This window comes from Xenopus tropicalis, chromosome 6 (genome assembly GCF_000004195.4).
Source record: "Xenopus tropicalis strain Nigerian chromosome 6, UCB_Xtro_10.0, whole genome shotgun sequence".
NCBI classification, from domain to species: Eukaryota; Metazoa; Chordata; class Amphibia; order Anura; family Pipidae; genus Xenopus; species Xenopus tropicalis.
In genome coordinates this window covers 33,426,075-33,439,864 of record NC_030682.2, presented here as the reverse complement: position 1 = coordinate 33,439,864, position 13,790 = coordinate 33,426,075, and the positions used below count along the sequence as shown (strand labels likewise).

Here is a 13,790-nt window from a genome sequence, read left to right as displayed (position 1 = left end):
GTATTTTATTTTCTTTGCCCCAAACAGTAGGGTTCAAAGCTCAATTTGTTTTTACTTTTCACACTGCCTTCTAGTTGCCCTATGGGGCGGAGCTCTTTGTGTTCCCAGATTTGGCTGCACTGTATCCTTAGGGAGCAGGTGATAGGTGAATGAGGGCATCCCCTTCAAATCCCTGTATGTTCAACTTTCAGACATGCAAGCTAGGCAGTGCAATTGACAAAAGCATGCAAGAGAGCTTTACTTACTACCTGGCTATGGCTGGCGTATAAGTTAGGTTTCCCTTGTACCAGATACCAATGTGCTCTACACCTTGCACCAGATTTTTAGTCCAATGCAGAGGGCACAAGTGCTCCATTGATGGGTCCTAAGAGGCACCATTTAACTTATTTAGGAGAGCAGTAAGCAGAATTCTATGTAACTGTAAGTTTAGCATGAAATGTAATAACAGATATTGTTTAGTTGCCTCTCTTTTGTATTAACAATAATAAATGAGCTTTAGTGAATCCAGCCTTTTTCAGAAACACAGAACAAATGTCTTTTGTTGATTTAAACCATGTTGCCTTTCTGTTCTTCATTTATGGAACTCCTTCCAAGTCAACATTTGCCAAGGAGCATTTCTGTGCATGTGTAAAACCAAGCTCAAAGAACATCTCTTAAACGCAACATTACAATATGCAAACTTTATTGTAACAACAGTTCTGTCTAGCTCAGCCATGGACTGCACTTATTCCCCCTGAATGTCACAGTACCCAATTAAATGAGTGTTCAAAGATGGCACTGGCTTGTTTTCCTCGCCTTAATTCACTGCATACATTGTGGTTTTCATTTGTATCAATATGTCTTATTCTCAAGTGGTAACATTCCAGTGCACTGCTGGAAAAGACATTGATGTGGGCACTGAATGTCAAGAGAATTATTAAGACATGGAAATAATGGCATTTATTACTTAAGCCTTGTACATAAAGACAACACTTTCGGATATTTGCACTTAGTGCCACTGATTCTTTCCTACCCCTCTCGCAAATCATGCACAGTATACCTAATAATGCAGGGCAACTCTGGAGCTAGCTCCACCCTCATAGGGTTTACACAGCAGTCTGTATTAACCCAGCATGTCTGAACTGCAATTGTGTCAGGCACATTGTCACCTTGTACATGCATTTATGCTAGAAATGATGGGGAAAATGCTGCATTGTGGGAAAAAAAACATGGCAATGCACCCTAAATTATACTTTGCATACTGCAGTTGCTGTTGTAAATGATATGTGGAATATAACACCAGAAAGTCAAGGACCAATAAGGTTTCCATCATTATTTTACCAGAAACAGACAGGAAGCCTATAGACAGGACAGCCACTGCTATTACTCTTATTGAGTCAATCCATAGTAAGGTATGTATCTGCATATAGTTAGGCCACAAGAGTGATAGTCATTGATCACATCATCACATATGCTCTATACCAGGGGTTGGTGAGCAACTTGTTGGGGATCAATGTTCTATACTGTACATTGCATGCAACTTTAGCTCTTCCATAACTCTTCCATGTAGTACTGCTAAGAAGCTGAAGTCTATGATATTTTTGATATTTTGGCAACTTTTTTCTCAAATTACTTGATAAAGATACTTTGTGCATAATAAGGGAATGTGATGCGACCATAGTCTTTAGTTTTCATGGGGATGCAGTAATTAATCTAATTACCCGCTAGAAAAATGTAATGAGGAATATAGAAAGTGATCACATGTTGACCTATCTTTCTGTAAGGTCTATATTCATACTGTAGGTTATTTTCCCCAGAAAAAAATCAACCGAAGCCATTGAAAAACAGGCGCCTTATACTTGGCTTTATTTGCCTTGCCACCTGTTGCCGATTATCAAATAATCCTTAAGGCATATACATATAAAGTAAATTGCCCAGAATTTTTATTACAGCAGAACCACATCTACAAATTCACATAAACCATCAGTGAAGCTAGCATGGAACACAAAATGCTTGGATGTCCTTTTCATATGATGGTAACGTTCCAAACTGGGGGTAGCTTAATTATGTCAGGAATCTGCTCATATGATGCTCTGCTATCAATTAGAGCTTTGAATTCCATTATAAAAGCAGATTGTTTCTGCATTTTAGATCAATGTTGTTGTTTTTATGTCTTCATTGTCTTTTTGGAGACATTCATTTACTATAACAGTCCTGTTTGCTTGAGATCTTGTGGGGTGTTCTGGGTGTTTCCAGTTTAGTACATGATAAGTCACTGGACTTACAGCACATTACTGAATCCAGAAGCCCTTTTCTAATAAATACCTAATGTCATGTATACGATTGCCAAATTTCTGATATGTTCCCCATATTTTAAACTTGGAAAATTCACATGTGCACTTTTGTAGTGAAATATAACAGATGTTACATTCGTAAAACACATCCATATTTTATGGCAACAACTTTAGGATAAATTAAAGAAATAATAAAATATGAAAGACATTAGATATAAGAAATTCCAGAGCAGCACCACCCATTATTTATAAATCATACTGAACTCTTTGTAATTCAAAATGGTCTCTAAGCCAGAGTTAAGACATCTGTGGCACTCCAACTATTCTAAACTTCATATTAAAATATTTGTAACTGGACAAATATCCATGGAATTCTCCATGAGTTTAATAAACAATCTTGAAGCTTAAAGACGCCATCACTGAGGACTGGGCCCTGTATATAACAAAGAACACATTTTTGCTCTCCAGATATCTAATCTGCCATCAAGTTTGTGCTTGAAAATTAAGCCAAGGGACAGTAATAGGACAGAACTATGCTGAGGTTCTCCTTTTGCAACTGTGTGGCCAGTCACTGCCTGAGCATTATGGACTCATTTGCATGATGTCCAACAAGAATACCAACAGTAGTAACAATCATTCCTTGCCCAACATGCTCAAAAAAGACACCTGTGAATGAATGTTATTGTTAAAAATAGCATATTATTATAAATACACACCTTTGTTGTCCAGAGTTTAACTGTCCAGTCAAATGATGATGTAAGGAAAAGATGGGAAAAGTCTATAGGTCCCACTGCATTGTGGCAATTGATTCCAGTCACAGGCCCCTGATGACCTTCAAAGACTTCACTGATGCCGGCTTTGCTGCATAAAGAACACTGTATTTTAGGAACAACTGTCGTCTGTCTCTGTTGTACCTTCATGGTTAGGCTTTCTAATCAACCCATCTGGCCCTTTATTTCATTGACTTAAAACAATCCTATCAATCCAATAAGAATTATTTATCCTTTATTTACTTATTTTGACAACCCAATTGCTCATCACTGGTCCTTGCCTCACTCCTAACCTCCCTTTATATGGTGAACCTAGTGAAATCATTGATCATACAATAAAAACATTTGCCACTGAATCAAGTCCAGCAATATCCTTTGACTTGTAGACCTTATGATTTAAGCCATGACTTCACAGTAAAAAACTTTTTTGGAAGTTCTTCTTTTCACAAAGGTATAAGATTCTCCATATGAAAGAGGTTTTAAAGATATAGAGGTACAATAGTTGGGGTAAAACTACGGGGCAGATTTAGTGAAACTCCATAATTTCTCATTTGTCTTTTTTTCAAATTTCACGAAATTCATTTTTCTGGATGTTTGATATTTTCGCGAGGAAAAGTCGCTGTGAGAAAATTTTTCAAAATGTCGCTGCAAAAATCCTAATTTACGGACAAAACCCAGCAAAATCTCTAAAGTTTCCAAAGAATGAACTTCAAGTAAAGGGACCTCTGCCATTGACTTCTACATGAACTTGGCAACTTTAATCTGGCGAATTGTCAAATTTGGATTTTTAGCGATTTAGATGCATAGTAAATCTTGGAAAAAAGCATTTTTTCTCTTTTTCGAAAAAATTTGAATCGAGTTTAAAATGAAAAATCGATAGTTAGTAAATGAGCCCATAACCGTTAAAGAGAAAAGAAAAGAAAGATGTTGGCAGATCAATAGCTGGAATGCAAAGGGATAATTCCAAAAGCACAGGAACATACAGTATGGGTACTTTTTCTTCACAAAATTCTATTATGTGACAGAATCCTTATGCATATAGTGATGAGCAAATGTGTCATGTTTTGCTTCAGAGAAAAATTTGTGAAACTGCAGAACAATGTGTGAAAGCGTGAAAAATTCACAAAATGCGACTAACACACAAATTTTTTTTGACATGCTTGCAACTTCTTCTTCACTCTGCAAATTTTTGGAGAATTTTTGTGGCAGTTTCATGAAAAAATTTGCCAATGGCGAAATGTGGAATTTCACAGCAAATCCATGTCTGGCGAAAAAAAATTGTTCATCACTACCAAGGACTTTGTAAACAAAAAGCTGGCATTTAGGCATACCACTTTACCTCTTCTCATAGCATTACCTAAAGGGATTCTGTATACTGTTTTGCATTTAACACTTACACTGTAAAAGAACTGGCTATTGGCATTTTTAAAAAAAAGGGTATTTTTGCCACTTACCATAGCCGAGATGTCCTGAGTGTCAGTATAGAAAATGTATTACCTTCCGTGTCTGCAGGCTGTATAAACTGTGCCCTCCTCACTTCCAACAACAAAATTGTTCACATCCCCAGTTGGAAAAGCCATCCCAGTCACAGCTACAGGTTTGGACTTATTGTAGACAAGCTCCATGCTTTCCTGCAACACAACAACCGCTAATATGAATAACTGAAATTAAGAAAAAAACTGACTTTTATTAAATAAATCAAAATCACGCTTCTTGAGCTCTGAGTATGTGAGCACTGAGTATGTGAGCACAAAGGTATATGATCAAAGGTATAAAATGCCTTATCCATAGACCCATTATCCAGAAAGCTCTGAATTAGTGGATGCCATTTTAAGCTAATACAGTGATTTTAATTTATAAAAACAATTTCCTTTTTCTGTAATAATAAAACAGTGCCTTGTACTTCATGGTAACTAAGCTGTATGAATCCATATTGGTAGCAAAACAATCGTATTGGGTTTATTTAATCTTTAAATTAATTTTAGCAGACTTAAGGTATGGAGATCCAAATGATCTTTTATACAGAAACCTTTTGGTCCAAATATTCTGTATTATAGATCCTATACCTGTATATATAGATATATAAGTGCTTAATAAAATACCAAAGTAGCATTGATTGTTGTTTGTGGACTGTGCTATGATGTCATTAAGAAGTGATGGAGTGCTGTTTAAAATTGATGGGCTTGGTCTGCTACCCGTAGAAGGTGACCACAGTGGGAAAAGCACCCAATTTGAATGACATCCAGGTAAGGTGCTATAGTGAACATGATGGGATCCAGCAAACCAACATTAGGGCGCAGTCCTGCAGCTTCCAGTACAGAACCAGCACTACCCAACTACTGTAAAAATATTCCTCCCAACAACTAAATGGCAGTTAAGTCTGGAAGATAATAAATAAGGTAATAAAGATAAATAATACAGGTATGGGATCCCTTATCCGGAAATCTGTTATCCAGAAAGCTCCAAATTACGGAAAGCCCATCTCCCATAGGGGCACATTTGCTAAGACATGAATCTGAACCGAATTGGAAAAATTCCGACTTGAAAACAAACATTTTGCGATTTTTTCGTATTTTTTGCGATTTTTTTCGGCGTCTTTACGACTTTTCGGAAATTGTCGCGACTTTTTCGTTACCAATACGATTTGCCATTCCGAAAAAGTTGCGCAAAATCGCCCGATTTTTTCGTAGCGTTAAAACTTGCTCGAAAAGTTGCGCCTTTTTCGTAGCGTTAAAACTTAAAAGGTGCGACGTTTCGCGCAAGTTTTAACGCTACGAAAAATCGCCAGATTTTGCGAAACTTTCAGAATGGCTACGAAAAACTCGTGTTTTTTCACACAAATCGTATTAGTAACGAAAAAGTTGCGACATTTTTCCGAAAAAATCGCAACATACCGATCATTACGAAAAAAACGCAGTCGGACGCATTCGGCCCGTTCGTGGCTTAGTAAATGTGCCCCATAGACTCCATTTTAATCAAATAATTCAGAATTTTAAAACTGATTTCCTTTTTCTATGTAGTAATAAAACAGTACCTTGTAATTGATCCCAATTAAGATACAAATAATCCTTACTGGATACAAAACAATCCTATTGGGTTTAATTAATGTTTTATTGATTTTTTAGTAGCCTTTAGGTATGGAGATACAAATTACGGAAAGACCCCTTATCCGGAATACCCTTGGTCCTGAGCATTCAGGATAACGGGTCCTATACCTGTACATACAAATATCCACATTGAAATAACTGTTTCTAATCTACATTTTCATAATTCCATTTGAATGGGACTAAAAAGCACCAACAAATATGTAGATTTTCATTTCTGTGACAATAATGCAACTCGAATATGTTTTCCTCTCTTAGCGAGTGACATTTTAATCCTAAATGTGTATTTTTAGCCCAGATATAATTAAATCAGTCTTTCTGAGGAAAAGCCATTTTAAAAGCCTCTTTGTCTGTGACAGCGCCTGCAGTAATTGGAGGAGAGAACCTACTTTCCCTGTCTGTTTTATTAGTGCAGGTTAGTACCTATTTCAAGAAAGACTAAATAGCAATATGGATTTTTCTACTCTGTATAACTGTAAATAAAATAAATATGTGACACTTCCTGCACCTATGGGCAAATACAGTTGATTTAAGTTTTGATAAACTCTTCTGTTTTTATGTTCATATTTACACACACAGGCAGGGCAGGGTAGGGCAGGTAGAGTATGGCACACACAGGCAGCATCGGGCAGGCAAAGTATGGCACATACAGGCAGGGTAAGGCAGGCAGAGTATGGCGCACACACAGGCAGGGTAGGGCAGGTAGATTATGGCACACGTAGGCAGCATGGGGCAGGCTGAGTACTGCCTGTGTGTGCCATACTCTGCCTGCCCTATGCTGCCTGTGTGGGCCATACTCTGCCTGCCCTATGCTGCCTGTGTGTGCTATACTCTGCCTGCCCTATGCTGCCTGGGGAGGTGAACCTGGCAGAGGTTTGTTCTGGGAGTTTGTTAGCTGTTGAAAATAGCCATTAAATGGTCCCTAAGGTGTGTAATTATGTACTGGGGGTAGCTGTGCTATACGCAGGGGAGGAGGAGGCATATGGATTTAAGAGTGTGTCTTAATATGACATAATATAATACTTTCACATATGAATGAAGGTTGATATCCACGTAGTGAGCACCAACCATTTGGGTTTTTGCTGCACTACCACCATTAATGTGGGTATAGTCTTAAAAGCTCTTGTGATAGATAACATGGGTGTGGTTTGAAGTGGGTGCAGTTTAAAAAAGGGGAGTGGTCAAAAATGGCTTCCATTAGCGGCTCTTCACTATGTATGCTAAAGAAATTCTGGCCCTCGGCACCACAGAAGTTGGACAGCACTGGTTTAGAGTAAGTGAAATGACTATAAGACAAATATACATACACACACACACAACACTTATGTGGTTAATAGAAGCATTGATAATCAGTATGGTGATACTATACCATGCAAGATTCACATCATTCTGTTAGTCCTAGTCAGACTATAAATTATCCATGCTGCATGATGCATTGACAGATATTTCAAATAAAGTGAAGACTTTAGTAAGAGTTCCAAATTTCTGTCAGCTATACTATGGTAGGTGGAACAATGTATTTTTTTACTGTCTGAGATTTATTGGGAGTATATTTTTAACAAGCAGTCAAGGAGTAGCCATTTATCCAGATAAATGGCTTGTCAAATATTATAAATGGATGTTTCCAAAAATGACGAATGAGTACATAAAACCTGCAGATTTGCAAGGTGCATACCAAATGTTTTACTATTCTGCCGTAGGCCAAAGATCTTTACAGCAACTCCCGTTAGCCATTGTTAATTTACATCACCCATTATCACCTAAAAGTCTGCAATGTATTCTATTACAGTTCAGCAGTAGTTGGGACGGCTGAGACTGAATTTGGCTTAAGGGGATATTGTCAGCACCTCATTTCCTTCTTCTCAGAATGTCATTTTTCATAAATGATGTTCTGCCATCCCACTTGATTTATAGTAGCTTTAGGAAAATCAACGATCCTTAGGTGTGTACTGCTGAAATACGGAGCTCAGCTTCACAGACCTATCACAAAAGGGTTAAACTTTTATAACATTTTTTTTCCCCAGCAAAGGACACTTCATAAAATCATGAGTAACATCGGCAGATTCTGGGGCTTTCCCTTTGGGGTACAATGGAACCTTTACCCACCCAGGATTGCCCAGTTAGCCTAGACATACCCTGATATTCCTAAGCCCTCCCCACTTCCCAATAAACTCCACCCACTTTCCAGGTTTTGGATTCATGACTGTTCTTCTAAATAGGGAAAGTGGACCATAGAACATTTTCACATTGTGGCAAATCAAAATTGAATTAGAATGCCAGGCCTTCAATAACCATAATGATTTTATTTGCTTACTTAGAACATGGATATATTATCCATTTAATAGTTGTATCAAGGAAACATGAGAAGTACTGTAACAGCTTTGTATTGTGTGGGACTTTTTATTTCCAGAGTCATTATGCTTGTGGCAGATTCAATATTTGATACTCAGTATAGCATATTGTTCTCTAAAACTTCACATTTGTCCCTTGATATAATTTACAAAATGCAGATTTCTTTAACATAAAATGGACATGTCCTCCTATTGCTAGATATTGTTCCAGGGTCCTCGGCATTCTACCTGATAAATTGTAAGTATTGCCTGATGCCTGATAAATTGTAAGTATTCCCACTGATGCTAACCTTATCTTCAGGATCCTAAATGAAATAGTAATAACAAGTCATGCTAGTAGATTCAGCACTGTCAAGAAAAATAAAGCACGTCAATGAATGGGGGCACAGACACATCAGTTTTTATTTAAATTAACTGCAGAGATTAGGGGCACCACCAAAAACTTCTATAATATCTGCTCCCCCTGATGGGAAATGGACCTGCCGCTTAAAGCACTATGGAACCTCTATATTTATATAGTGATCCCAGGTATCTTTTATAATGGAGACAATGTGATGATGTACAATTAAAAATAGCTTTTTTAATAAACAAGTTCATAAAACGTTAAGTTCACATCGCCTTTAAAAGCAGAACACAGATTCACAATGGTAAAATATGTATGTCATGTATAGGTGCAGTTGGTTAGTGTTTAGGAGTTTCAGATGTTCTAGGCATCTAGGTTGAATGCCTTAAGGCAACAATGCACAAGTTGTTTCCCATTATTATTAAAATATAAAAACCTTGCTTTTGCCACGTTGCACAGCCAACACATGTCAGATAAGGTTATCAGTTATTAACTTGATGGAGATGTGCCACCATAATAAAAAAGTTATGCATATTTTAACCAATGGTAAAAAGGCAGAGGCAGAAACTCTACAGTTACAAGAAAAATAGTTAAAAGATAAATAGATAAAATTAGTTTGAGATAAAATTTGCTTCGTCCGTACAGAGATACAATATGCTTAAATTGGGTTGGGCAGATCATAACAAGTGAATAGAATGTGAGATATAAATGACAAATGACAATGCAGAGATAGCATGCAAGGAAATTGGTGGGATTGATGCATTTCTGACAGCGATGTCAAGTATTGTGTCAGAAGGAAAGGGTAGAACTGTGTTTTGCATTGTGAAGACATGAAGAACAAATTCAGTTGGACCTAAAAGGTGAAAGCCACATTGTAAAGAGGCTTGTAGGTATCACAGCAGTCTGTGATAGTATTCAAGGGGGTATAGATAAAGAGTAATAGCTATGGGTCCCAAAACCATTGTCACCAAACCAATTTCTTTAAGGTTACTCTCCACTGCACTATATTGGATTGTATCATTTATGTTAGAGTATAAGAACAAGCGTCTGAAAGTTCTGGTTGTAGAAATTTCTACTTTCCTGCCCATCTCCATTTGTTTCAGCCTGTGGCACTGCACTCATTGTTACGTTAGACAAAGTACTTCTCATAAAATGTACCCACCTGCGGAGCTGAGAGCATATCCAGACTCCAGGAGCACAATTTCCCATCAGTTGAAACAGTAATAAGGTTGTGGGCATTTTGTGTTCCAACTACATTAACACAGTAGATGGGGTGCTGAAAACATACAATAAGAGCAATCATTAGTTGGAAAACCTTTGTTAGACCAAGTATTATTTGGCATGTTAGCATGAGTGGAATATTGATGTAAAAGAACACTTTGTGATTTATTTATAGAAATGTTACTGGGTGAGATAAGAAAGTAAAATGGAATATACATGGATTTTATATTTCTTTCTTTCTTCATTCAGTACAAGTTTATGTAACAACATGCCAGTCTTCTTGCAATGACAGCACCTGACAGCACAAATTAAACACATATTGGGATTTCTATATACTGGGTTGTGTACTGGGTTCCCATATTTGTTTTCCAGACCAAATTGGCTTAATGGCACAATTTCACCCTGAAGTTTTGTAGCTTAGCAGGCAGGAATGCCAATGACTCCTTCCTTTGGGAATCTCCTAAACTTGCCGGTGCCTGGGTCTGACGATTAGTGCTTGAAAATGCTGCATTTGGTCGACTGCCCACAGAGATGTAAAAATCCAAGGTGATATTGTGCCTTTACCCTAAGCAGCCATTATGCACATTAGCCAACCAACCAAATTCTATCAAGAGAGCAACCTCATCTACTTCTGGGTTGGCAACGATGACAAAGATGTCATCTGTTAATTAGATTTTGTATTTAGTTATGACATCTAATTGTATGATATCTTAATCTGATATCTTGAAATTATCACAATGTGTCTCAAACATATAGAAAACTAGACCCTTTATTTTGATCACATAATGTCAACTTGGGTATTTGCTGTTTAACGTCAACGCTAAAGTCATGATTACATACTTGCAACCATAATGCCAAAACAAAGCTCTGAAAACTTTATTAAATGTATTATTTGACAAAAAAAAACAGAAACATGCTGTGGATTTCCACTTTTGAAACCAAAGCAACTTTAAATCTTTTTGTGACTGGATGATCCACTTTGTAGGATAACAGCTGTGAGCCTGGGATTTCACATAGTGCTACAGATATTTGCGTGGGCCCTTGTAAGACATTTACTGTTTGTTCTGGAGCAGCTCTCATATTAATTTGGCCTTTGAAAATGTAGGTGTACAAATAACTTCCAAATAATCTGAATCTAGAGGAAATCTGCCTTGAAGAATAGGCAAAATCAGTGCCAAACAGCTTGCAAAGATTGTAAATACATACCCCAAAGGCTGCAAATGGTGATCCTGCAAAATGTTAAAAAGTGGGGTTTGAATAGGGTGTAAATGCTTTTACAAGGCACTGCAGATATTCAGCATGTTGTGTTCCATATGATTGTATATATTGTATACAGCAGTTATAAAACCATTCACCCGACACTCAAGAAACCCTGTTTATAGACTCAGCAAGACTTTTCTCAGCTATTTTAAAGCATTATGCCTCTCTCTGCTGCTTCTCCCTCCAGCCAGGGAGGAAGAAACCAAACAGATCAAAACAATGCATGCCAACCGTGTTCCGCCCAAAGTACACACTGCAGAGATTTGTATTTATTTTATGGCCGAACATTATATTCAGCAGTAATTTAGCTTCTGCTGTTTCTTATTATTGCCAGGATAATGTGGGTTTTGGAGGAAATGTGGTGGGCTTCTCCTTCCTCCTGGGTTTTGTTAGTGATTACAGATGATGAATGGGCTTCCTTCTTGCAGTTCTCCACTTGACCAAATGCTTTTATTTTTATACTTTAAAACTTTTCATATTGTATGAAACATTTCTATTTTTAATGCCCCCTGCAATACCCCCATCAAACAGACAGGAACTTAACATCTCAACTATTGTAGGAAAAATATATTTAACTCATTAAGTGCCCTATAGGAACAAGGCATGAGTTTTATTAGGTTGTGGCCTAGAGTAGTATCTGACCACACTGCATGGCTAACAAGAAATATACTGTGGAGTTGCATCTTTGTGAGCTCTACTGGGAAAGGCCCTACCAGTTGTGCTTTTGTGTCAGCTGTATGTTCAGTGTATACACCCTTTTGTTGTACAGCACTGAGGAATATGTTGACATTTTAGAAATATCTGTTAATTATAATATATCAAAGAGTGAGTGGATAATTTAATTTGAATCAGAAAGTCAAAGGCCCCATCATATCCAGCATAAATATCTGCAACTGTGCAATAAGGAATCTTTTTTCAGAATGGCCCAGCGGTTTATATGAAGTACAATAGCTATACACACACACACGTGTGCATGTTGGCCAATATGTGTTTGTATATGTGTATATGCAGAAAGCACTTGCACATACTGACATAGCATATACATAGCACTTTCACTATACTTTTAGCAACAAATAAGTGTTGTTATAAAGAGGGTATAAGTGAAGGAAAGGAGGGTGGTGCAACACAACCCCTTCGGCTTTTTACCTACTATATAAGGCACATGGCTGGGCATGAGAAGCTGCAGAGAGCAAAAGGAACCTGCAGATATCATCATTCTTTATTACCTTTCCCCCAATATATACCATGCAGAGGTGACAACATGCCAGTCTGTAGTAAATACTGTATGTAAGTGACTCTTTATAAAGAGCATATAGATTTTCTTGTTTTCCCTATGGTTAATTTGTAGTTGCCTGTCACCAGAGAGCAACTCTTCCATGCAGATATGTGTTGCACTATATACTGTATATATATATATATATATATATATATAAAAACACAGCCGGCACCAAGGGTCTTATAGTTCAAAATGTCGGTTATACATGCAATAAACTTGAGATTGTTTTGAACTAAAAGACCCTTGGTGCTGGCTGTGTTTTATTTTGTATTTTGTAATCCGTGCACATGGGTGGCTATTTATAAGCATTTTGGAGTGAAGTGCTGTCGTGAGGACCAGGTCTTGACAAAGGCCCAAGATGGGGGCCGAAACGTTGACCTGTCTTTCCATGTACTAAGTTTTATATATTTCAATAAAAGTTAATTTTTAAAGGATTCCCCGGGTGCACTGTTATACCTCTGGACTTTATTTAAATTGCCTTAATCGGTAGCACCTGGGTCAGGTAATTATTTGCTAAGGAGTGCTGAACTATTGCGGTTTGTACAGTGGCTTGCAAAAGTATTCGGCCCCCTTGAACTTTTCCACATTTTGTCACATTACAGCCACAAACATGAATCAATTTTATTGGAATTCCACGTGAAAGACCAATACAAAGTGGGGTACACGTGAGAAGTGGAACGAAAATCATACATGATTCCAAACATTTTTTACAAATAAATAACTGCAAAGTGGGGTGTGCGTAATTATTCAGCCCCCTTTGGTCTGAGTGCAGTCAGTTGCCCATAGACATTGCCTGATGAGTGCTAATGACTAAATAGAGTGCACCTGTGTGTAATCTAATGTCAGTACAAATACAGCTGCTCTGTGACGGCCTCAGAGGTTGTCTAAGAAAATATTGGGAGCAACAACACCATGAAGTCCAAAGAACACACCAGACAGGTCAGGGATAAAGTTATTGAGAAATTTAAAGCAGGCTTAGGCTACAAAAAGATTTCCAAAGCCTTGAACATCCCACAGAGCACTGTTCCACCGATCATTCATAAATGGAAGGAGTATGGCACAACTGTAAACCTACCAAGACAAGGCCGTCCACCTAAACTCACAGGCCGAACAAGGAGAGCGCTGATCAGAAATGCAGCCAAGGGGCCCATGGTGACTCTGGGGGAGCTGCAGAGATCTACAGCTCAGGTGG

The 13,790-nt window shown here is 37.7% G+C and overlaps 1 protein-coding gene across 1 annotated transcript in view; it reads right to left on the bottom strand.

Annotated features, from left to right (window-relative positions):
* The window catches only part of dync1i1 (dynein cytoplasmic 1 intermediate chain 1), a gene marked incomplete in the record, with an annotated part of 201,331 nt that overhangs the window by 72,302 nt on the left and 115,239 nt on the right, over positions 1 to 13,790 (bottom strand). Inside the window, 3 exon segments of the mRNA NM_001112911.1 lie at positions 2,990 to 3,134; positions 4,541 to 4,674; positions 10,004 to 10,117. Coding sequence (NP_001106382.1) covers positions 2,990 to 3,134; positions 4,541 to 4,674; positions 10,004 to 10,117 — 393 coding nt within the window.